At 41.8% G+C, this 26,588-nt stretch overlaps 3 protein-coding genes across 3 annotated transcripts; 2 read left to right on the forward strand and 1 right to left on the reverse strand.

The window, feature by feature from the left end:
* The first annotated feature begins 5,301 nt into the window (after positions 1 to 5,301).
* On the forward strand, positions 5,302 to 8,238 carry LOC104419056 (3-hydroxy-3-methylglutaryl-coenzyme A reductase 1). Its single transcript, XM_010030571.3, has 3 exons — positions 5,302 to 6,460; positions 6,780 to 7,308; positions 7,631 to 8,238. Exons 1-3 carry the CDS (start codon positions 5,421 to 5,423, stop codon positions 7,871 to 7,873), a joined length of 1,812 nt encoding a protein of 603 aa, XP_010028873.3. The 5' UTR covers positions 5,302 to 5,420; the 3' UTR covers positions 7,874 to 8,238.
* Positions 8,239 to 14,982: 6,744 nt separating this feature from the next.
* Positions 14,983 to 16,940, forward strand: LOC104419059 (AT-hook motif nuclear-localized protein 25). The gene has a single exon (XM_010030574.3). It carries the CDS (start codon positions 15,879 to 15,881, stop codon positions 16,641 to 16,643), a length of 765 nt encoding a protein of 254 aa, XP_010028876.1. The 5' UTR covers positions 14,983 to 15,878; the 3' UTR covers positions 16,644 to 16,940.
* Positions 16,941 to 19,084: 2,144 nt separating this feature from the next.
* Positions 19,085 to 24,955, reverse strand: LOC104419058 (AT-rich interactive domain-containing protein 5). Its single transcript, XM_010030572.3, has 12 exons — positions 23,865 to 24,955; positions 23,744 to 23,783; positions 22,864 to 22,916; positions 22,476 to 22,521; positions 22,293 to 22,382; positions 21,490 to 21,597; positions 21,298 to 21,346; positions 21,130 to 21,205; positions 20,974 to 21,040; positions 20,843 to 20,893; positions 19,948 to 20,040; positions 19,085 to 19,565 (listed from the first exon to the last, which is right to left on the reverse strand). Exons 1-12 carry the CDS (start codon positions 24,467 to 24,469, stop codon positions 19,461 to 19,463), a joined length of 1,383 nt encoding a protein of 460 aa, XP_010028874.2. The 5' UTR covers positions 24,470 to 24,955; the 3' UTR covers positions 19,085 to 19,460.
* Between the last annotated feature and the right edge of the window lie 1,633 nt (positions 24,956 to 26,588).

A 26,588-nucleotide genomic window follows, 5' to 3' on the forward strand; every position in this document is an offset into this window, starting at 1 on the left:
CTAGAAACGATACTATTATACCACCTATCTACCCCAGGAATACCTGTCCATTTCCTTCATATATCAATCACTTTCCTTGTCAAAAAAAAAAAGGGAAAAATTCCAAATAAAGGCTCGAAATTTCTTAATTTTCTTAAATAAAAGTATGAAGTGGACGGTATTTTAAATAATGATCCAAAGTGAGTTTTAATTTAAATTATGTTATAAAGTAATCATATCAATTTCGAATAAGGATCTGAATTTATTATTTAAGAAATGACGATTTCGACTTTTTCCCCCAAATAAAGAGGTGACAAGAAGGAAGGTAAGAGGTCCGGATCTCCTCTTTAGTTAGCAATAATGCGAGCCGCGAGGAGCTAAACCACTGGGGAACGCAACCCGCCGCACCTTTCAAATCTCTCCCTTCTGTACTTGAGCAAAACCCGAAGTCCGATATTTGGAAAAGACAAGAGGCGTGATCTCATCATGTGTCCACGTCTCTCTCTCTCCTCCCTCCCTTCCCTCCCTTGATATCTGTAATGTGCTGGTGGTGTCCGAACCGACCGAATACACTGGTCCCCAAAAAGCATAAGAATAATGATGGTTCCACCCGAAGTTGCGGTCTGGCCGCTCATGCCATAATTCTTAGTCCTCATCTCCAACCCCTTTTGACAACATTAATGGTTCCACCTCTTTTAAAGATGGGTATGTACATGTACCTCTCTCTCTCTCTCTCTCTCTCTCTCTCTCTCTCTGTATCTTTCTCTGCCTTTAATTAAGCTCTTTCTTTCTACTTGAGCCACGATTACATGTGTGCCCAATCCAGTGCCGATAACATGATGTGTGGGGATAGTCTTTCTTCTTCATTCAGTGCATCACAATGGACCAAAAAGAAAGTGAAGGCTTCAGGTCACTTCAAACTCAATAGGGTCCTTTGAATGTTCTCACAATATTTTCTTTTTTTACCACGTTAAGATCCGGATTGGACTCTAGGACGATCCAGGCTTAACTGAATAGGCTTCGCGGTGGTTTTCTTGAAATTATCGGTTCGGTGGTCGTGTTTAACGTGTGGAACAGTTCCAGCTGGAGACAATCGTTCCGTTGCTGTTATTCGATTACTGTACAGTTGCTCTGATGGAAAAAATCGATGCAATGTGTCGCACGACACTTGAAAGATTGAAAGAAACATCATGTTTCATGTCCCTTGGGTGTCTAGACTTCTTTTCCTATCGAAAATGAATGGAACCCTCGATCGAAAATGATGCGACTTGAGGGGAAGGCAAAAATAAAAATAAAAATGCACAGCGATATGATCTCCTAAAAAAAGTAACTTCGGAATGGAGCTAGAACAGCCCTTACAATTTCACTCGGAAGGAGGTCGATGATCCCACATTTCACTACCTAATCAGCAGATGTATGATATGATTGAAGACACCTAATGCACCTGAACTAGGCGTTCCTCTTCTTCCCAAGTTGCTAATTGACAAGTACACAAAATACAAAAGAACCACCCAAGTGGAGGGGAGACAAATGCAATCTCAGGCACACGGAATTTGATTTCTTTGGAGTGCTGCATTTTCGTATCGGTGAGCGAAATAAATTGGCGCCTACCGCTGCAGACTAGAAGAGTGCATGGGACCAAACCTCTGCCAGAGACATCGCCTTCAATTTCCACGCACATCGTTATTAGTATTATTATATTGCTAGCAGTATTTCGTTTACTTTCTCGGCACAAGCGATCCTTTTCACATTGTCCTTACCAAGAACTTAGGGCATGCTTGGAAGATGGAGGACGTTGAATATTTGGGATTTGAGATGAAGTCAACCGATCTTTTGTTAGTCCGTCCAACACATGATGGAGGGAAAAAAAAGGGTAGGAAGAGGGCTAGGACTCCTCGTGTTCCACTCATATCATGATCTTTCCGTTGAAATGAAGGCTTGTTGAGATTAAGATAGCTTAGAGAGCTAGAACCGTCGATTTTGAAATGTTACAATCGAAATTGGGAGTAGGGAGGAAGATCGGGATCGGCCTAAGTTCCATAATTATGCTGGATCATAATTTTGAGTGAAACAAGCAACCTGAAATGTATTAAAACAATGTTTGAAAATCTGTGTTGAACATCAATTTTGTGGAACTTTAGTCATCTCTTTTGAAGGTCAATATGCATGGGAGGAAATTTTTGGCTTTTCAGCGATGAGCCATTACCTATATGCATTGAATGACAATTGAGTAATGGAGATGTCAAAGTTGGTCGGCTCTCAACACATGTTAAACTATCGTGCAAAACATTTGCTGTACAATATTTATATATACATACAGCCTCACATTGTAGACCTTTTTACCATAATGCATATATATATATATATATATGTGTATATGTATGTGTGTATGTAGTGTAGACTTCTTCTGACGTTGACTAGTCCAAAATTCATTGCATTCAAAAGGGACTTTAGGTTGCATCAACTGACTAAGAGAGATTGAAAACGGAAAGAGAAGTACACAAAAAAAAAGGGTTTATTATATATATACCCATATTTTACTTCCCGATTTTCATAACAGCATAAACATGAGCTAAATAGCGAAATTAATAGCAGCATAAGGCTTTCTTATTCAATTATCAAAAATAGTGGCGATGAATATGCAAAACAATTCCACGTTCCTTCATCCATAGCGAGAAAAACCCCTTGAGACGATGTGATGTTGATCACTTCATAACTCTACCACACGATATTATTATTCCATCTATTTTCTCCCTTTGCAAAGAACGAAATCTACCTTGATTATAATAAAAACAAACACGATGTAAACTCAAAAGGAAAACCCATAAAAAGAAATCCGAACGTGTTCTTTATCGATAGCAAGAAAACCTCTGGAACCCTTAATGATATGATGCCGATCACTTCATAACCACATCGCACGATATTACCATTCCATCTATTTCCTCTCTTTGCGAAAGCGAAACCTACCTCCATTATAATCAAAACAAACACGGTATAAACCCAATAGAAAAACCGTTTAAAGAAATAAAATAAAAATCCGAACCCTTGTCGTTGTCCCTCCAGATACTTCGTGCCTTGTCTGTTTCTCTCTCCGAGTCTCATACGATTTTTGCATGACTTGCATGCCACCAACCTCAGCATTTATTAAAAAGAAAAAAAATTTCATGTGATGTGAACCCTAATTTGACTTCCGGAGCTGCGGAACTTCATCTAATTTTTGGACGCAAGCCCTCGAAATTAAAAGGCTGTTATCTAGTTTAATCCCTTGTGTTCGATCCTAATTGGCCCATGCCATCCATTATACACTCATAAGCTTTTGACCTTTTATAACAAAATAATCGCAAAACTTCCATCTGTTTAGGGGGCATGCTTGTCCAAAAGCAGCTCATCTTTCCCCTGCAGAAAATAAGTCTCAAATGTGCACGCAAATGATATTGTGGTTAGGTTTGGATATCAACATTAATAATTATTTTGAATTTCACATCAAACACCAACTTTTTATAAATGCCGACAATTTATTTTCTTGTCTTTGTAGAGATTATTTAATTTTCATCCACTTTTAACTTTATTCATTTTAAATTTCCAAGTTGTTCTTTGAGTTAAAAAACAATTAAGAGACTCTTTTTATATGAATGGACTAGGATAGGGATGGATTTATAAGATTTATTGCGCATCCGATTCGACTCTCCGTGCAACCCAATTTTTTTTCCCCTCAAACCCTTAAAGCCACAATATTCTTTTCCTTCCTTCCCCTTTTATTTCCTTAGCCTAGGTTTGATTTCCTTTTAAAAGATGCTTCGTAGAAGATATTACTCGATTTATAAAAGAGACAACCTAGCTGAATTAACTACAATATCTTATTTTTTCTGCTCGATCAAATCAAACAAAATGAGAATAAAGGTGAGTTAGAGCATAAAAGGAGGGCGATTAGGCATTTTGTTATAATGATACATAATAAATTACGCAATGAGCGAAAAGTGTCTAAGTTGTATACGAGTTCCTCTCAAATCATATAATAATTGTAGGGACATAATTTATTAGATTTCCCTCTCTCCCTCGTCATTCGAATATCGAGATTAATTATCCGCTAAATAATATATTTTCCCACTTGCTTGAGCGTAAAAGGAGGGCGATTGAACATGTTGCTAAATCGATACATAATAAATTATGCAACGAATGAGCAGGGAGTGTCAAAGTCGCACACGTCCTTCCTATCAAATTATATTATAATCGCGGGGACATAATTAATTAGACTTCTTCTCTCCCTCGTTAATTGAAATATCAAGATCAATTAGCCGCTAATATTATGTTTTTCCCTCTGGTTGCGATGAAGAGAAAAAAGGTTACCCCTGGCATGCATTTTTCAAAATTTGCCAATTGACCTCCAGCTCTGTTAACTTCTCCCTCACCCAACCGAACACATGACCAGATTTTCAGGTCAAACAGGGACAGCTATACATGAAAAGTAATAAATAAAGATGAGCGCATAATTAAAAAATAATCTCCTTTCCCCATTATAAAACCGTATTGCAGTCAAACTGTCAAAAAGTGAGACAAGATATGGGATAGAATAACCCTAATTCATGTTTTCCTTATTAGGGCAAGCAAAACCAGCTGAATTGGTCTCTATTGGGCGGCAGCAGCAACCCAAATCATCCTCTTGAGCCTTTTGACTTTGGAAAGAAGCCAAATTGCTGAAAATCGCCTCATGTTATTATGCTAAGAGATGAACAAAAACTTTTAGGTAAATTGTAGGGCTACGCACGACATTGATATCAACTGGGCCCTTATGGGGGGAGTTGTAAGTATTACCTAATTCATAAGTTGAAGGCGGGAAGAATCGTACTCTAAGCCCTAGAGCAGAAGGATGGAGCTTTGTCGGTTTGATCCCTATGCACCGATGGGTCGATGATGTCTGAAGCATTGCATAACCCACATTATTCCATTAAAGGTCGACCGAATAATCTCAATTCGCGAGCGCGCAGATAACTGAACAGCGCATCCACTTTCATTAAATGCAATAAAAGACCTGGAAGGAAAATTAAATCACAAATTCCCCCTTTTGTCCTTTCTAGGGAAAAATGGCGAGATGAGAGGGGCAAAATGGAGAATGGAAATGCAGGAAGACACCAAAGAGGATGGGTACAAGACGAGAGATCTACGAATTCTCTCACTTCGTCTCTCGCACGTGCCAGCACTCTCTCACTAGAAGATCGAAATTACCTCCTTACCCCTCCCTCCGGCCCCCGCCCGAGCACCCTCCCCCCCGGAGCGACTCTATAAATACCGACCCCCTACGTTCTCGCTCATCCATTCAAACACCACAATACATACAAGGCTCCCCGTATCGTTTCTCTCTCTCGGGCATTTCGTTGAACGCCCCTCTCCCTCCCCCGCCGCCGGCAGCCCTGCCGCCGCCGCCGCCGCCGCCCCCGCCCCCGATGGACGCTCGCCGGCGACCCGCCAAGCCCCTCGATGGCCCCGTCCACCCCAGGTCCAAGCAGCACCGGGCGGACGTCGGCGTTGCCGGCGACGCGTCGTCCCTCAAGGCGTCGGACGCCCTGCCGCTCCCCCTCTACCTCACCAATGCGGTCTTCTTCACGCTCTTCTTCTCCGTCGTGTACTACCTCCTCTCGCGGTGGAGGGAGAAGATCCGGACGTCGACGCCGCTCCACCTGGTGACCCCGGCCGAGATGGCCGCCATCGTCGCCTTCGTCGCCTCCTTCATCTACCTCGTCGGGTTCTTCGGCGTCGACTTCGTCCAGTCCCTCATCCTCCGCCCCGCCGGCGACGTGTGGACCGCGGACGATGAGGACGATGAGGTCGTGGTCGCCGGGGCCGATCACGACAAGATCCTCCTCAAGGAGGACTCCCGCAGTTCGCCCTGTGGCCAGGCTCTCGACTGCGAGCCGGTCGTGCAGAAACCTAAGCTCGTCGATCCGGTCGTGCAGGACGCCCCGAAGGAGAAGGTGATTGAGGCGGTGCCCAGCGCTATGCCCGAAGAGGATGAGGAGATTATCAAGTCGGTCGTCGAGGGAAAGATGCCGTCGTACTCGCTCGAGTCCAAGCTTGGGGACTGCAAGAGAGCGGCTGCGATCCGGCGCGAGGCGTTGCAGAGGATAACGGGGAAGTCCCTCTCGGGATTGCCCTTGGAGGGCTTCGACTACGAGTCGATATTGGGGCAGTGTTGCGAGATGCCGGTTGGGTATGTGCAGATACCGGTGGGGATTGCCGGGCCGCTGTTGCTCGACGGGAGGGAGTACTCGGTCCCGATGGCGACCACCGAGGGGTGTTTGGTGGCGAGCACGAACAGGGGCTGCAAGGCCATTTTCGTGTCCGGTGGCGCTACCAGCGTCTTGCTGAGGGATGGGATGACCAGGGCTCCCATCGTAAGGTTTGCCACGGCGAAGAGAGCTGCCGACCTCAAGTTCTTCGTGGAGAACCCCGCGAACTTCGAGAGCTTGGCCGTTATTTTCAACAGGTCGGTTTAATTTCTCTGTTTAGTTGGTTTTTTGTAGGTGAATATCGCTCGTTGTTTCTAGTTATTTGTAGTAAAATCCATGCATGGTATGTTGAAAAAGGTACCGAGTTTGGTGGTCTTCGGCTCGAGATTAGAAATAGCTAGCTCAGGACTAGTGGATCATAATTCTTGATAACTGGTGCATATGTAGTTTTACAGATTTGCATGATGATTACTTGAGATGTAGTCACTCTTTTGCTTTTCTCCTATTTCACCGTTTTGTCAGTTGAGTTTGGTTTGAGCATTCATTAATGATGTTTCTTCACTTGCTTCTGAACAGGTCCAGTAGATTCGCAAGGCTCCAGAGCATCAAGTGTGCGATCGCGGGGAAGAATCTGTACATGAGGTTCTCCTGCAGCACGGGAGATGCGATGGGCATGAACATGGTCTCGAAAGGAGTCCAGAACGTCCTGGACTTCCTCCAGAGCGACTTCCCCGACATGGACGTCCTTGGGATCTCCGGGAACTTCTGCGCCGACAAGAAGCCAGCGGCAGTGAACTGGATCGAGGGGCGAGGGAAATCCGTGGTCTGCGAGGCCACCATCAAGGGCGACGTGGTGAGGAAGGTGCTGAAGACGAGCGTCGAGGCCTTGGTCGAGCTCAACATGCTGAAGAACCTCACCGGGTCCGCCATGGCTGGGGCTCTCGGAGGCTTCAACGCCCATGCGAGTAACATCGTGGCAGCCATCTTTATCGCCACGGGTCAAGATCCCGCCCAGAATGTGGAGAGTTCTCACTGCATAACCATGATGGAGGCCATCAACGATGGAAAGGACCTTCACGTTTCTGTGACCATGCCTTCTATTGAGGTATAAAATCCGGTCCCCCTTTGCATATCTCAGTTTTCTATTTGTTAGGAATATTTCTAATAAATGAGCAAAGACTATTGGAAAAGAGAAATTCTATTGAAGTGAGTTAGCATAGTTCAGAAAAGGACGTGCCTTTACCAAACATAAAATCAGGATGTGAACTTGGCAATGGTTCGGTCATGATTTCGCTTTCCGATACATTTTCGACATGGGAATTGATGGTATTATCTGCTTATTGATAGAATCCTGTAGACATATTCCAGGAATATCTAAATGAGTCTGGAACTAATTGTGCAATTTATTTATTTATTTATTTGATCAGGTGGGTACAGTTGGAGGTGGGACTCAGCTCGCTTCCCAGTCGGCATGTCTGAACCTGCTCGGCGTGAAAGGCGCTAACAAGGAGCTAGCGGGAGCCAACTCGAGGCTCCTGGCCACGGTCGTGTCCGGCGCCGTCCTTGCCGCCGAGCTCTCCCTCATGTCCGCTATCGCGGCGGGGCAGCTCGTGAAGAGCCACATGAAGTACAACAGGTCCAGCAAAGACGTTACCAAGGTCTCCTCTTAAATTATAAACACGAGAAAAAAATTACCATGCGTCCCGAAAGGAAGGAGGGGCCACGGAAGAATCCTCGATTTATGTTCGTATAAGGCATACCGGAGAATAGTGGGTATCGTATATAGCCAGCTCTTTAGATCCAGGGTCAGATGGCGAGAGAGAGAGAGAGAGAGAGAAAACAAAAGGAGAGCTTGCAGAGAAGAAACTGGACTCGAAGAGTCGAGTTTGTGATCTGCGTTCTTTCTTTCTTTCTTTCTTTCTTTCTCGTACTTGTTCTGTTTTCTACTTTCCTGAATTAAAAAGGCAACGTAAGAATGTCCTGCAAATATTGTAAATCGTCCTTAAAGTTTAATAGCATTTCCTTCCTCTTCAAAGCTCGAGCAACCATGCCTGCTTCCGACAGCGACGTATGTTGGGACAAAATCAATCACAACACGGAGAGTTTTCATGAAAACCAAGGAGGTCGGCTCTCGACATTGGATGCGTTCGCCATGCCGACTATTATTGACTCATTACCCAGCAACAATTCTCAGCAAGGACACCGGCGTTTAACATGATTTCCTAGCCCCTTCCGTCTTTGTGGAGCTCTTGTGTCCTTGTCAAGTCCCATGTGAATTGTGGGTCATTCGATTTTGTATCATACCGACCTATTGTCATCGCACGGACCCATACCCGCATCCACTCGCTGTGCGGGGATTCTTATTCCGTACAGACGAGCGTCATGAGAGGTCTGTACGATACAAAATCGAGTTCGCGACAAAAAAAAAAAGAAAAAAAGAAATGAACATAAAAGAGCCGTATCGAATGGGGTCGGTACACTTGGTCGATCGCATTCTCTTGGATCGTCGCGTCGATGGCATTGTAGGATCGAGATCGAAGGAACCGCGCGTCGATTTGGACAGATTCAGACGATCCCTCTCCGTCTGCGCTCTTGCTTTGTACTCCACCTCCGTTGTCCATTCCCATGCATGTTTCACACCACGCCTAAGCTGCCCCACCACCACCACCCCCAACGTGTAAATACGTTTTAAGGTGGGATATGTGGTCGTGGTCGCGGTCGTGGTGTGCATTTGTCTGTAGTAAAAAGATCATTTGGTGAGTGGAGAACTTATTTTTTGGTTCGAAAACAGTCTTTCATTCATTCACGGGTGCTATGGAAACAAGACAAAAAGTGTTTCTGAACAAAGGTTATTCCCAAAAAAGCCCCGATCGATTAGGAGAAGGTGATTTTTGACTATAGGCATTGGCGACTCAATCTGCCAATAAGTTTGAATTTTGTCGAGTGATGTCCTTAGAAGACACTTATTTAGTAACAGGCTAACGAAAATTTCTTAATTTCGCATGCAATAATAGTTTTTATTTTTCTCTGGGTGTGGGTATGTGGCGATACTTTAGAGGTCGTGCGATACTTTTAATTTCAATCAAGCCTCCTTAGCCGAAATAGGAAAAAGTAGGCATCTCTTGATATATATATAATTCACTATGTATTATGAATTTTCATAGAAGACAACAAACTTGATGAGGTTATATATTTTCGTTGAAAATTTTAATTGTGGGTTTTCATGAAATTAAACATCGTATTCGGGTTTGCTGTGTAGATAGTGTATCGATCGCTAAGGAACAAAATGAAGAGATTCATCTGAGTTAGAAACGTATGAACATGACATTTTATTGATAACGAGCGTACCGTGGACAAATCCAAAGTCCACAAAATCGACCTCAATAGGCCAAGTGGCATGATATTAGGTACGAAAAGACTTTATTTTTATTTTCTCTAATGGTTGTTAATTATTATAAATTTGGCTTTTTGAGGAGATCTTCACATTGCTTTCAAGGTCATCCCAGGACAAAATTGCATCAGACAAAAAACAGAATTTCTCAATTCTCACACTTTGGAATCAATTTCAAAACCACGTTTGTTTTCTTAGATAAAACCAAAATCAGAAATCCACCCAGTCAAATCTGTAGCTGGAAATTCATTATACGAAAAAAGAAAGCAGAAAAATGTATATATTTTTTAAAATTATCGTCGACCCATTATAATTAAGACTTTTTTGGTAGTCGTGTTTGGCTGCAGCACAAGCCTTGATTCAGTCAAAGATAGTGTCCCAGTAATTAATCAAAAGATTATCTTTTTTTTGAGAAAAAAAAAAAGTTATAGAGACTGCATAGCGCACCTGCCGTTGACTGGTTGACTTCGTGCATTCACCATCAATTTTTATTGCTCTTTTGTACTTTTCTCTCTCTCTTTTTTTTCCATCTTGACTTCACAGCAAATATGCTTCCGCACGATGACATTATATTAGAATGGACAGACATGAAAATGTTGCCCATGAACATGAACGGCATCTTTTAACATGTGTTGCATGCACTTGAAGAGGAGTCAACGTCAGTCACGAATTCTTGCCTCATCGATTTTGGTCGTCGAGCGCTCCGTGGAATTTTCAGTGAATACATGCAGTGACGTATGGAATTTTCATTAAAATTATTTTGTCTTGCCCTCCTCCGAGTTATAGTACGGAAATTTATTCTAAATCCAGTCTCGTAATTTTCCAAGTGCGATTCATACTCTATATCAATAGAAAGGCATAGAATTCGAAAGCCGTCTCAAACCATCTCCGGGTTTATATAATTTAAGTTCATATTTTATTGGTAATTTGAATTTGCTATTGGGTGTATTTAATTTCTGTCTTATAATTGAAGAATGCGAGAGAAAGGTGCGGGGTGCTAATTATATATATATATATCACAATTGCAATAGTTACATCATATATGCATACATGCATACATATGTTTATGTGTGTGTGTGATTAGCACAGTAGCAAAAGTAACATCAGCTCTGGGCTTAGCCCACATCTGATCTAAATGTTCCGCCATCGTTTTGGGCTTCAAAGCTGTGATTCTTCGTTCATGAGTTCCATCCAATTTTTTTTTATTTAGGTTACGTCAAACTTTGTTGACACGTTATCATCAATTAGGTCACTAATCATGATCACCTAGTACCAAAACATGCTAAGCAGTCCAAAGATGATGTATTAAGTGCCGCGATCAAGTCTCATTGGATGTCAAATATGACCCACTTGTTTAAAGTTTCATTTTTTTCTTGATCAACTTTATTGCTTTAATATATAGATCTAGCGTCATAATACACCCGACATTACTCTTGGAATTATAGTATAAGAACCTTATGTGAGATAATTTTTTTAAAAAATTAAAGAGTGGGCCCGCATGATTGCTGATTTCATGGCATGGTACAATGATCATACTAGATAATTTTAATTTAGTACACGCCAAAAAGTGGAGAAGCGTTCATGTGCAAGGGCAACTTGCTTTTGTTTTTCTTTCTTTCTTTCTTTCTTTTTTCTCCTTAATTTGATTGGGGAGCCATGTATAAGGAGCTTTGCCACGATGGTGAACCTCCTGAGTTTATTTTAACAACATTATTGTCAAGTGGGTACTTGGTATGGAATAATGATGAGATTCTTATCAAAGCCTTTTCTTCTTTTTTATTTTTGCACTAAGGTTTTTTTTTTTTAAATCTTATGCAGATTTTATAAGGGAGAAAAGCAATTTGGGTAACCTAGGATTTCCACAAAAAATCCCGGCGTGACAATATTCCGTCATCGTTTCACTCCCACCAAATAAATTATCACTCCACGAACATTTGAAATCTAACATTTCTATGTTGGGCCCTTTTCTGGGCATATTTAATTTTGCAGAAGCCATACTCCTCTAGTTATTAATTTCCAAGAGTTATACCCTCTCTAGTGATTCTAGTAGGCTAGTACTCCCAAATATATATATACATAGACACGCACATACATAGTATAAAATATACATATAAGAAGCGAAGGGCATCTTTATTTATACAATAAATAAATGTCGAAAAATTCACGATGTAATTCACTTATTTGAGAAAATTCCAAATAATATCATGTTCTTCATTTAAATACGGAGTTTCAGTGAATCTCAAGTATATCTTATCTCCCCTCCACCTAAATCAAGTGTTAGTGTTGAGTTTTCTTATATATAGTTTCCTTTTATCTCTGTAATTTTTTTTTTTTATAATAATGTAGGGGCATATCACCGTAATTGATAGGTTATCTGAAGGAAAACTAGCAAGATAACCCACTATTACGACCCCCACTTAAGCATGAGTTTATCAAGATATGAAAAGAGCCCCCGTTATTGATTCCCGAACTGAAAGCACGAGAATGGCATTGGGTCAATCGCAAATCCACTCTCTCTCTTCTTGGAATTTAGAACCATGTTGATATAGGCCAGTTCCTGGAACTGGTCTTTTGGAAGCGAACCCTTCCTCTTAATCTCACTTACAAATCTAGGACTAATATTGAGACAAACGGGCAAATTAATTAAAGGGGTCTCTTTCTTCTTCTTCTTATTTTAGTGTAAAGTATTCAAGCCATGCTAGCCTTTTTTGGTGGCTCAAGACAAAAGTGGTTCTATATAATAATGGATCATTATTCTCTCCGAGGTGGCACTGTTCAATCAAGTTGCAAAGCCCGTGACCATTTCATCAATTATTTATGAAACATAGATAGATATATGTATGTGTGCACTGCTAAATTATGATAAACTAAACACATGAGCGGTGCTGGAAGATTGAAAAAGGAGTGGAAATCCTAATGATGATCATAATGGTGATGAGAGCTAGCTAGGATCACTCTTCTCCGAGGTCTATATGCATGCGACCTTGTCACTGACTTTAAGATTAGTTGCTCTAAGTAGAGTGATTAAAGAATTGCTGGGTAAATTTACAGTGGCAATCGCAGCTAATATTGAGTAGGGTAGGTTTGCTATGTTTGGCATGAAAGAGATAAGATCATTCGTGGAGCTATAGGTGCTGCAACTCTAGTGCTCGGTGCAAGAAGATCATGGTACTTGTCTTCAGTTTTTTATTTAATATTCTTCCGGCGTCAAGTGGACACGACTAAAGTTTAAGATTATGAAATCAATTAGTAAAATAACACAAGCAACGGCTACGCATTAAAAAGGATGAATGTAACGCGCATCTTCTTGAGCATGTAGGAAATGATGGGGTTCTCACAGATTGTGGAAGAAGCGTGTCGGAGAGGGATTATTTTATGTATCTATTACACAACTAGTGTGGTATGACCCATCAATTATATTGCCCGCGTGATGATAAATATCTTAATCCATCTTTTTTGAATTTTGAAATTTTCATTTTCGATTGAACTGTTTCTCTAGGTATCACTATTACGTGAGGTAATCATCGTACACAATTTCTTTTCATATTAAAGATTGAAGTTAGAAGTAGCATGCGTTGACAAACACACACGATGAGTTGGCATAACGACCTAACTGGTGGCTATTTTATGGACACATTAATGATTCTCCATAATGCATCACTTGATAACTCACCCTAGGGTGACATTTGAGAGAAGGCCGTAGTCCAAATTCATTAATATATTTAATTAAAGTCACTTTCATTCAAAACTTTAAACCAATGAGTCATGATTTATCAAATTTCTTAAATTTCCCCACATCACAAGAATCTTGTGATATGGTACTTTGCCCAACATTCTTCATAAATATATCTCGACAATCTTTCCCTCTCGCGTGAGCCTCTTAGATGCTAATTAAGCACACTCCCATTTAATCCAAGCATCTTCTATGCCTTCGATATATCTCAATCAAATATCCACGGGTATCACAACAACTGCCCATCCCTACCTCGCAACAGCATTATTACACCATAATGCTTGCCTTCATCCATTGTCTTCCTCTCGCCAGACTAGGTCAGAAATTTCCAAGAGATTACAGCTCAAGTTCAATTCCGTCTTTGCATAACATCCATGAGCCGTAGACTTCACATAACACACATCAAAAAGTTTGCTACTTTCATCCCACGTTTATTACCAAAAAAGAGTTCAAGTTGTCCAAACACATTAATATATATCTAGATGGACATCATAGTCCACTAATTACGAGCAAGTAGATATTATACTGAGTCTGCCACGTGAGATGTTTTATATTTTACATACTCCGTCAAGTATTATTGCACATATAATCTTACTAATTAATGTTGTGACGTAAGGGTTTTTAATAAAGTAATATTCAATTTTCAGAGTATGGATTGATGCAAAAGTCGATATCCAAATCAAATTTACAACAATTTTATATACTGTGCCCTGTGCATATATAATGCCATATAGGTTGGAGGGAGTTTTTTTTTTTTTTTTTTTTGGGGGGGGGGTATTTATGAATGAGAGATGACCCAAGAACTGAGAGGGGGAGGACAAGAGAGGGAATGGTCAAGTTCCGATGTCCCGACAGTCCTCACGTGTCTGACACGCCAATGGGTCTCGTCCATGCTGCTTTGACTTCTTGCTTGGCATCTTCACCAACATACATGCACATTTCAAAATGCACAATCGTTTCGAACGAAAAAAAGAAAAATACACAACTAGTACGTTCATAGACCATATTTCACAATTTACCATGTGTATAGTGATCCCAATATTTGATTCATGAATTTTTCCCCCCGAATGCGGTTCTAATTTTAGGAATTTTTTGATGTGAAAAATGATCTCTTCATAATTCTAAAAAATGTAAAGAATCAAGTTTATGTTTAATTTTAGATGTTAAGGCGTAAGTTTTTTTTTTTTTTTTTTCCATTTTTTTGGCACACAGAATCTGACTCCGTGAATCCCTATTCTTCCTTTGCCCGTGGATTGCGGGCTAGCGGCCGAGCTGCACGAACCGTCACATATTGTCTTCTCATTTTTCTTGATCCTACTTTCCGTTTGTTACTTTAGCGCGTTGCGAATATAATCCTCCTTTGAGGGTGGAACTGATGGAAAGAAAATCGTAAGAGGATAATTATTGATGCCACTTGGAGGAGTCGGCATCCATTTAGGCCTGATTGCTCCACATATGGTTCCTCTAATCGCATTTTCTAAACGGACCGGAGCCAATCCGAATCTATCTCGGGAGATGTCGGCACCAAACCAAATACGAGTAGTGGGGTTCCAAGAGTGTACGCAAAGAATACAATAACAAACTAGCTGGGAGATAGATAGCTTCACAAGAATCACGGTGCTGCTAAGAATTTTATAAGGACTTCCGACTTTCTTTTTGAGGAGGGAGGCGCATTAGCTAGGCTCATTGCATCTACAGTCTAGTGAGCTTGTAACTCGACCAGGGAGGTAAGCTTATGGAATGCTTCTTTTGCATAGATTAGGGCATCCATTAAAGTATTTTTAGTGCTTCCATGCCTGTGTGTCAGGCATGTTCTTCCCCTCTCCCTCTCTCAACCCTTTTCCCCCATCTCTTGCTCTACTTTTGCATCGGAACTCCTCTCTCTCTCTCTCTCTCTCTCTGATAATAAACTAATAAACCCTCTTCACTCAAAGCCTCTCTCAGAATTGTTCATCCCAAACCCCATGAGTGGTCTCAAGAACATGAGCTCCTCTTCGTTCACAGCGATCTATCTCATCGGTGATGTGATCAGTTGATCCTAGAGCTTACAGCCTTTAATGTTTAGCCTCTTACTCTCCAGCGCTCCGTTTCCTCTCCACGATCTTCTACACTTGCCTCTTTCCAAAGACCTCAATCTCAGCCTGCGTGAAAGGACGAGAAGACGGCAGAGCAGTTGGAGATGTTCTAACCTCTTAGGATGATCGATATGCTCAGAAACGAGTTCTCTCTGAAACCCAGAAGAAAAGTTCCTTTCTTTGTTCTTCTCTTTTGCCCTTGCACGGTTCAAAGTAGCAAATGCAAGAAGATCAGATCACCTGTAAAGAACGTGGCTTTCACTTTTGTCGTTGTTCGATTTCCTCTTTTTTGGTAGTATTAAGCTGTTATTGAGCTTTCTTGCTTAATTCCTTCGATCTTCTTGCCTGTCCTATTTTAGTACATAGAAAACCCTAGCTGGAAAGAGTACCCCCAAAGAAAAAAGGGTGAGCTAGCTTCTACTTCAAAAAGTGCATGAAGTTCTAGAGAGAGAGAGAGAGAGAGAGAGATTAGGGCAATGTCTGGTTCAAGAGATCCCGAAGCACCCACCACCAGCTCAGGCACACCATCTTCCTCCGGCCGCCGCCCACGTGGCCGTCCTGCGGGCTCCAAGAACAAGCCCAAGCCCCCAATCATCATCACCCGAGACACCCCCAACGCCCTCCAATCCCATGTTCTTGAGGTCTCCGCCGGCTCTGACATTGTTGACGCCATCACCACCTACGCTCGCCGCCGCGGCCGGGGCATCTCCATCCTTAGTGGCACCGGCGCTGTCACCAATGTCACTCTCCGCCAGCCCGCTTCGCCTTCCGGGAGCGTCGTCACCATGCATGGGAGATTTGACATCCTTTCGCTGACCGGGACGGTGTTGCCACCTCCTGCGCCACCGGGTGCTGGGGGATTGGCAATATATCTCTCCGGAGGACAGGGGCAGGTGGTGGGTGGGAGCGTGGGCGGGCCCTTGATGGCATCAGGGCCGGTGGTGCTGATGGCAGCATCCTTTGCAAACGCAATGTTCGATAGGTTGCCTTTGGAGGAGAGCGGGGAGGATGCGCCGCCAGCGCAAGTGCAGCCATCGGCATCGCAGTCGTCGGGCGTGACGGCTCGCGGCGGCGATCAAATGGGCGAAGGGTTGAGCGGGGCTATTGTAGGTGGCGGCAGCGGGAACAGTGGCGGCTCCGTCCCATTCTACAATTTGGGAGGGGGAAATTATCCTTTCTCCGGCGGTGATGTGTTCGGTTGGGGCGGGGGAGGTGCCGGAGCAGGGAGGCCTCCATTTTAGATTTTCTTTATTTAAGGTAAGGCGTGTGGAGGATGAGTATTTGATCTGCTTGTTAACCAATATACCTCACACACATTGATCAAGAAAGAGAGGGCTGAACTAGAAATTCAAGCATATGTCGATACCATCAGCTTAAAGTTGCAACTCAAATCCTGTAATTTTTTCTTGATATGAAGGTAGATGATTTTCTTCTGGTTTTTTGTGGAACTGGTTTCTACGCATCCTATGTGTGTCCTGTTCTTGACCTTCTTTATTCTTGGATAACATAATCTATAAGCATTGTCCTCTTTCTTCTTCTTTTTTTCGGTGGAAATTCAGCTGCATATTTTCGACATTAAGATCTGGAGGCATGCAGATATATAATTATTCCATTTTAATTATCTGTAGTAGGACGTACTGGCGATGGATATTTCATTGTAAAGTACTCATGATATCCTCTCAATAATGGAAGTTGGAGAATAAGTGCGTGTGTATATATATATATAATTTCCACTATCACAAGAATAATAATCGTTGGATTTCTCTGCATTTAACTATACCTAGTAACACGGGCAAAAATAGAAAGTTCTGTTTGTCGGTCATTTGGAATGTGCGAGGCCACTTAAAGAAGTAGACAAGAGAGACTCTTTTCTTTCCTTTAATTTCTTCAGTTCCCCTCTTAGGTGAACTTGAAAGTGCCATGCATCATTGCATGCATTAAGTAGCTCGAGTACTTCTACCAGAAAAAAGTTTTTTTTTTTTTTAAAAAAAAAGGCAGCTCGAGTTTGGTCACTTCATCTGACTCTTTGGCGGATCCCAGTTTCGTGCGATCATTCTCTGCGCTATACGTATGTCAAATCACCAGAAAAAAACCATGTAAACACTGCAATGATCTCGATTACAGGAGATGTTCATGTATAGGACAATGACCTTAATCAACAGGTGGGACAAAGCACATGAGACTAACATCTGACATGACAAGATATGCAGAAAGTTCAACACCGACGCATCTCGGGTGTTGATCCCCTCCACTCAAGCAACATAAAGCTGACCGATTCAATTCACACTCCCAAGTAACAAAGTATAATCATCTTCTGCTGTCCAGAACAGATTAATCGAGTCAGAGAGGCATAACGTATGCTAATCCAATGGCAAATGAAGCAATGGCAAAGGCCACGCTCGGATGAGGCTGTCCAGCAGTGGAGCCACCACCTTCGGGCGTCACACCCAGGGCTAGAGCAGCTGCAGTGGCAGCAATGGAGTACTCCTTATACGAGGCAGGCCACGAGGTATTGGACATACCCACCGATACCAGGATCGCGAAAACAGTGATCGCTAAGCCAAGCGAATGGCTCAGGTGACGTCTATTGTTTGCCATATCTGAGAGGGCAATAACAGTATACACCAAAACTCGTTCAAGGGGCCACGGGATTATATAGAAAGGCTCGTTAGACAGTAGGTTTAATTAGTCATCTATCAAACTTTGCTTATCCTGCTAAGCAAGGCATTAGGAAAGTCAAGCCCTTCGGTTCCCTGACGAGGACGAGCAGTTCGTGTTCATTCAAAGCATGCTTTGACATTGGTAGAGAGTGGCTGCTGAATCAATTTTGTATTGACGTTAAGCCTGAGATTTCAACCCTGTGAAAACACAGCTTTCGTTAATATATTCGTGTAGGATGGAGAAAGTCATAAGGTGGTTAAAGTCATCGCCTTTGAATAGGCTTTTTGGCGTCGAAAACACTCGTCCCTTAAGACCAAAGGGAAGGCAATGAAGAATGTGATTGTACACGGCCTTCGTCAATCATTGCAAGAATTAGTCAGATAATTTATCCTAATTGCCAGAAAAATTAGGGAAATCGCCAGTCTGCTGTATATAGCCTAAATGCTTGACCATCTATGCTTGGAATTGCAAGAATTCATACTGGCTTCACGCTAAAGATTCACACTTCCTGCTCGACCTCTTCCTTCGTAGTTTAAGATAATCGCTTTAGATATAGAATTGGCGAAGGAGTTGAATTCATCTCGATCAAATGCATAAGACTTTTAGGGTTGTTTGTGTAAGTTTCTGCAGGTAGAAAAATGAGCCTTGTGCTATCAAGACGCTGCAAGAACACTGCAGTTAAACAAGCGGAGTCGGGTTTTAAATTTGCAGGACTCTCTCCGTATCAACCTCCACATCTCCTGAAAATCAAAGCTTGCGCTCAAATACTTATCGATCAATACCCCCATGGTAATATTTTATGAACTTCAGCAGTTGGAGACAGTCTCCATCAACTAATTTTCATGTTGTATTAGCTGTAATTTACCGACAGAATGTAACTGGAAATCAATTACCTTAAGAAAAAAGATTCTGCGAGAAACTAATGCACAACAAGGGCAGTATTCATCATGCCATGGAAGCATACTATTTTCAGAATCCTCAAGGAATAGCTCGTCACATCAGGCATGGACCAAACACATAATTGCATCAAAGACAATCTAAAGATCTGAATAACGAATAAATGTTCTCTCTTCCCAGTATGCAGCATTAATGTTTAATCATAACTCCTCTCAAGTCTCGATAACAAAACTACATAATTCCATGATCAGAATACACTAAGAATAAAGGCGATTAATAGTCAATAAATATATAAAAATATTCCCAAAACACTAAACTCTCAGCTGGTGTAGGTCAAAGCTTCATTTATGCATTTAGTGGGCCAAACTTATTTGTGAAACTTGCGAGTTGAGAAATTCGCAAGGCAGAGCCACTGCAAGGTCAAACCAAATCTTTCATCTCCTAGTTATGGACAGAGTGTGACATGCAGATGCTTCGCGAAACATAGAACGCCTCAAGCATTACAGATCCTTCTGCTCACATGGAACCCGCACAAATAATTGGCCATTCAGGGTGACCACAGCAGATGTCTGGTGTGGATCAATTCTTGATGGTAAGCTGACAACCTGCAAGAAACCATTATGAATATCAAATTTCCAATTGCACGAAAACCTCAAATATACTGCAGAAAATAAAAAAGCCAATTAACCAAAAATGCAAATATCTGAAAATCAATTCAGTAAGATAAGTATTTTCAAACTGTAGGACAACAACAGGGAAGATGAGATTTTCTATGACCTTTACATAGATAGAGAAATTTAGTACTTCATCTGAGTTACTATAAAGATTGTAAAATGCTGGTGTAGACATTTGGAACATAAGATAACTCTATTAAAAAGCATTGGCACAGTCCTAAAGTTGCAGTTTAACCACTTGAAACTGAAAAATAGAAGTAAAAATTCATCCTCACGCAGACTCTATACATGTGATCTCTAGTTGTTAACAAACCTTTTTAAAGGGCGTGACACCCCATGGATTATCCAGTTGCTGTGGTTGACCAGATATAATTAGACGTCCTGCAGGATCAGACTGCACATGTACCTGGTTTATAAAATAAAAAAGTCATGAACAGAAGGCTGCAACCAAATAATAACCAATAATTGTGAACTTCTGATGCCATGTCTTTTCTGACATTTTCTGCTTGAACCGTCAGAAGATTTTCCAGAAGCAACTCTTCTTTCCATGGAAAAAATAAAAAAATCAATTATCCAGTAGAATAGTGACTTCCTTATAACAAAATGACTTCTGAGCGAGGCTAATGGATTCAGCTTTGCCTAACTTAGTCTGAGTGCCCTCCCTCACTACAAGCATCCCCACCCATGGGGCTGACTAACAAATTATAAATTCCCAGACAGCTGTATACATTCTTTGTATGAACTAAAACCCATAGAATCCTATCCTGGATTTTATGACCAAAGTGTTACTGCACAGCCATATTTCAATCACAAAACTGCAAAAATGGGGAAAGAAAATAAAACGATCAAGAGTGCCCAGCACGAAAAGCTAAGGTGGCATAATCAATTCCTCTTGCACCACAAGGACCAGCTGACACCAGGATGCATAAACTATGAAAAAGGTTAATCATCTTCATTGTCAAGTCCACTGAATTTTTCTTTCAGCAAGTACAATGTTACTAAACCTTCTCATCAAAACAGACTTCTGATGCGATTGTAGATCATGTATTGAGAAATCCCTCTAACCACTTACATAAACCCAATGGTATTAATGACAATCCTCCTTTGAGTGTAAAGATGAAACAATAAAACAATAAGTAACATATTTTAAATAGAGGAAATACTCAAAAAAGGGCATCATAAAGTGCTACCAGCTACATTAGACTTACCTCCTCACGGAGAAGCCCAGGAACTAAAGCATAAACCTCAAAGCATTCATTCTGCAGTCATAGTTAAGAAAGTTACTTTTCATTGAAAATATACGTCTGAAAGAACTCAATCAGAAAACAGAAGAACTTACAATTTTATACACATTAATTTTTACCCAGTCAGCAGGTGGTCCAACATCAATTACTATTGAGTTCAATCTACCAAAAAATAAAAGAAGTCAGTGAAATTTTTTCACTTGTTAATTCACAAACAATTCAGACCCGAACTAGTTGATTCAGCATATTACTGTGGCTTCGGTGCTTTAGCGCGCGCCACATGGACAGTGTTCCCAGGCGAAGGTGTTTTTTTGCGCTTTAACAAACCTGAAGATAACATTGAGAGTCAGTATAGTAAGTCCCATATTAAGCTATCCAATCAGCACAAAAATCAAGAAAACTGATTAAAAAATACCCACCACTCTTTATCTGCTTGTCACTTTTCTGCGAAAAGCTAGGTTTCCCATCCTTAAAAAAGAAATTGTTTGTTAGAGGACCACAAATGAAAGAAATGGATAAAAACAGAGGTAAGGCAAGGCAGATGGCAGGACATATTCATTGGAAGTGTCAAATATGGAATCTTAAAATGCCTTGATGATGGGATTGCTAACCTCGGCATTAACAGGACTCTGAGAGTGCCAACCCTGCATAGCACGAGCAGCAGCATCCCTTAGGGCCCTACCTGAGGTTGATGCTTGGCTAATGTGATTACCACCAACCTAAAGATAAATTCACGAGAATCATATGAATTTTGGCTTGTAATGTCTGTATAACAGGATAAGAAGAGTATAGAGCCCATTCCATGGCGCAATGACCTGTAGAGCTTTAATAAGAATTTAACATACTTGCCAAGTCTTCCACTTTCGAATGCATTATGGTGCCAGAAAAAGATATTGCCAAAATCCCAAAGCATTTATATAACTAAAAAAAATTGACAAGAAATATTACTTACAACAGTCACAAATAAAAAATGTTAGAATATTCACAACATTCCTCTTGCCTTTGATTAATATCTTGGCATCTATTGATCACTGAAAGGAGAGAGTGACGGAACATGATAATGTTCACAAGAAGACTTAGATAAGGGCATCAACTCCCACAATGTTTATCACTTTTACAGATAATCACAAAAGACTTCAAGAGGAAGGTGAAATGCCAACCACATGAACAAGACTGACTTGATGATTAGTATCTCCATTTGTATGGTCATTCTTTTAAGATGAATCACCAATATTCAGTCAACTCTTAAATTGTGAAATCATCCATAACCCTCATGCCGCAGTTGAAAAATTATTCTCAATAGTCAATGGCTTAACAAAGTGATTTTCAACCTTAGGAAAAGAAAGCTTTGTCAAGTTATGAAGTTCAACCCTCATTCTGCTTGGCTTGGCCTTGCTATTTGCACAAAAGTTACCTGATTTTCACCCTTGGGAATTGAATTGTCATATTCCAAATAAGGAAGTTCACCACACTGCAGCCTGTACTTTTCGTATTCAAGCAGTGCCTGCAGAAAATCATGTGCAAGAAACTTCACCACATACAGGTAAAATCTGATGGAATCTTGAAAACTGAAAGGAGGGTGGCAAGGTAACAAAACCTTTTCATAGAAGTTCCGGAATGTCCAAGAAACAGTAGTACAAGTCCTGTTCAAGTAAAAAAGCAATACCGAAGTGAGCAACTACAGAGGAAACTACAATAACTACACAGCCACCACCATCCCTTGCTTACACACAAGGAAGAGCTTCATCTTTGAACAGTATTTTTTAAATCTTGTCTGCAAAGGCTATGCTATATGTACCTCAGACATACAGATTACATGAAAATATAACTTGAACCCTCCCTATCCAAAAACCAACAAAGTAAGGGATGCAAAATACGCAAACCAAAAGAATCTACTGAGTTATGACAAAAGTGATTATTCAATTCAAAAACATAAAGCAGCAGATGAGAACAGACAAGCAAATCATATTAAAAAGTGCCATTACTTTGGAGGTCTAAATGGTGCTCCCACTTGCCTCCACAGCTTGCATGATGTAACCTGCAGATGCCCAATAAAGAGAAAGCAAGACATTAATATCTTAATACCAGCAAGGAGATGACTCGTGTTGTCTTCACAGATCAGTATGATGGCATACACAGTAATTGAGTTTAATTGGGATGTAACAACGCAATTTTTTACTTGAAATCATACTTTTGTGGTCTAATGAGCAGTATTGCTTTAGATACTACTGAAAAAACCCAACAGCCTTTTCAAATAAATCCATCCAAATAGATCGGTACTTAACATAAGTAGCATAAAGCAGAGAACCCTACCTAAACTACCCAACAGTTAGGCATCTTCAGAAAGCTAAAGGGTCATGAATTACACAAAAGAAGAGATGATAGACAATTTCAACTAACTACATAGAGGCAAGGAAATAACAGGTCACTTGACTCAGGTGTCCCAGTTCCACCCTCACGCTAAAAGCTTTTTCATAACAAAGTTTCCTCAGTAAAACTTTTTGGCTGCTTTAATCATTCCGCCATTAATGGCCTCCAAGTGGAATTTCCGATGTACATATGAAATTGTTGCTGAATACGATTGCTGGCCAGCAGCACAGCCAGAAGTAATCAGGAAAGTGCTAATATGCCTTCATGCTAATATGCCTCAGGAGTGGGCTGGGTACATGGAGGACTGGAGAACGAGAGGAAAAAAAAAAAAAACTTAAAAAACTTACACCATATCCCAAACCCTTCCCTGGCTTGAAGAAATGGATTCACTCACAATGCATCAGCGTTCTGATTACAAACATCATTCATGGAAAGTAAAAACGGGAACTTTTCGAAAATTTTCCTACAATGAAGGGGATAAAATTTGAGAGGCACCTGCTCATAGCCGCCAAGTTTAACCACAGCTCTATATAGCCTGTCGCACAAAAAAAGGAAAAACTGTCAAAAGACAACAGACGAGGAACAGCTAAAGCCATCGCAGCGGAAAAGAAGTTACTTGAGCAAGTTCAGCTCTTCTTTGTAGAACTTCGGAGCTTTGAATTCCAAACTCCTCCCCTTGTAGAAAGTTTCGACCTCCTTCCTGAAAGAGTATTGCTCCTCCTCTGTCCCTGATTCATCACCGTCGTCATACTGCGTTTCCCAGGAAAACCGCGGCTCCGAGCTTTTCATCTCCGCTTCACGCCTTGGATCAATCTCTGCATCAATCTCCCGCTTCAGCACTTGCTTGTTCGAAGCCTCTGCCTTCGGAACAAACGCCCTGTCCTTCTCCGCCGCGCCATCCTTGGGTTCTTTCTCAATCCGTTCGTCTTCGGCACTTTCACCCTGATTCGAAGGCTCCGCATCGCCAGAACCGTTCCCCACGGCGACGTGCGGCTCGTCAGCGCCCGCATCGACCCGAGCGTCCTCCCCCGCCGGCTCGCTGACGCCACCCCCGTTCGCCCCCGCCGGCGCCTCCGCATTCCCGCGGCCCGCGTCGGCCTCGTCAGCTTCAGCGGGCTCGGCGGGAGCGGAGGCGTCGGGAGCTCCTGGGAGGGGCTCCCGTCGCCGCATTCGCCCTCGGCTGGCAACTCCTCGCGCGCGGCGCCGCCGCCACCCTCGCATTGCTCCGGCCCCCCCTCCACCCCGGCGGCCGCCGCCGTCTCCTCCGGCGCCCGAGCTCCTCCGCCGTCGTCCATCCCGACCGCCCCAAGCGACCCCGCCCTCCGTTCGGGACTCAAGGAGCTCCCGCAAAGCACGGAACTTTCGTTCCCTCACTCACCCACCACAGAGAGAGAGAGAGAGAGAGATGGAAGGAAAGCTCCTACGCCAACGCAGCGTCGCGCCTGGCGCCCGGTACGGGAGGAGGACGGACGTGAAAACCCAAGCGCGGCGGAGCGAATGTTAGCCGGAGAAGCCGCGGCCGGCTGCAGGGCGGCGTCAACGGTGGGGTTTCCCGAGCGCTCTGCGTACTGGAGATTCGAAGCTCCCGAAACTCGGGGAGAGAGAGAGAGAGAGAGAGAGAGAGATAGAGAGAGAAGCGCGACGGTATATAAAGAAGAGCTGCGCAAAGTGGCATTGGCTTGCCAAGGCAAATGGCAAAGGCAAAAAGCCCCCACCCCCTTTGAGGAGAGAGGCAAGGGGTTGGGTTGATGAACTTTTCAACCTCTTCTCCTCTCTCTCTCTCTCTCTTTCTCTCTCTATCTTCCTCACGTGCCTAACACCTCTCTCTCTCTACTCTCCATCTTTGATTTTTTTCCTTGTAAATTTTCTTGATTTTTTGTGATTAATTTCCTTTTATTTTTCTGTGGATAGTAAGCAACTTGAAAATCTAATTTCGGACATTTCTTTGCCAAAACGCAAAACAATTACGTCGATGCCCAACATTGAAATATCTATTTCCTTTGATGGATCAAAATAACCATAAATGGGAGATGCCGTCGTTACTGTGTTCCCGCCTTTTGGAGGATAGGTTAGGATTTCCATTCCCTTGTTCAGGTTCTTTATGAGAGAAGGTGAATCCGAAGAAAAAAGGCCAAAGTTTTTTGGCTAATAAGTAATTCGAGAAGTATAAATATCTAAAAGGCCTTTTTATTAAGGATATTATTAAATAACATGAGAGGAAATTCTCCCCGGAAAAGATTACTCGCATTTTTTATATAGAGCGATAAAGATTGATCGTAGATTATAATAGAAAATATGTTCCATGAAATAATTGGAAAAATAACATATGATTCTAGATTACATAAAGTGTGGCATGATGAAAAAAGCAAAACCTTTAAGAAGATTTTTGTCCAACGTCCAATTTCATTCTATATTTTTTATGTTTATTTAAGAAAAATTCATAACAAATTTCTAATTATATCAACTATAACACATTTACTTTAAATTTTTATATATGATACCAAAAATCCAAAACTTGTATTTGTGTGGCATATTTGCTCTCTGTCAAAGTTCTGTTAATGAGCATTGTTGAAAATCTGTCTACATAGATAATATAGGAAGTGAAAGTGACAGGAATCTCTTGGTTGTACTCAATTGACTTTATCCTCCTACCGTGTGAAAACGCCTTTTGTATAAGAACTAGGAAAAATCCCTCAAGCAAAACAAGCGCTACACACAGTAATGTACGCACGATAGTGTTTTACCAAATACCATGGATTTTTGTGCGACACAATGGCACCTTCACCCGTGCACCAGAAGAAATAGGAATCATAACATACAAGCCTCAATCGTATCTCCAAGTAGGACATTTCCAAGCCGCGTTAGATCTATTGAATACAATTATAGAGAGCTCCAGAAGGTTCTATACCAAGAAAACCAGACCACTCTTGAAGAAGCATGAGACTACACAACACCTATTCCATGGGACCACTATGGTCTTGCGCCTAAATTCAAGCAAGAATGAATCGAGCAAAGACACCTCCATCACAAGAGTAAGAAATGAAAGACACAAATGATTCCACACAGTTCTCTCAAGAATTCTATACTCGGGCATCCTATGCTCAATAGGGTGGTCATTTCTCTCGAGACCCCAATGATCAAAGGCCTTTATCCTTATCTCTCGGAATGGATCCCAACATAGTATCCTATTATGCTCAAATAGCAAACTGGCCCCCAGCTAGTCATACCTATTGACACTCCAAGACCCTCCAGGATTCATGAAGAAGAACCTGTCTCAAGTGTCTAAAGTATGTGGAATGCCCTAATCTCACAAAGGGGACCCTCTCACAATACCAACAAA

This window comes from Eucalyptus grandis, chromosome 9 (genome assembly GCF_016545825.1).
Source record: "Eucalyptus grandis isolate ANBG69807.140 chromosome 9, ASM1654582v1, whole genome shotgun sequence".
NCBI lineage: Eukaryota > Viridiplantae > Streptophyta > Magnoliopsida > Myrtales > Myrtaceae > Eucalyptus > Eucalyptus grandis.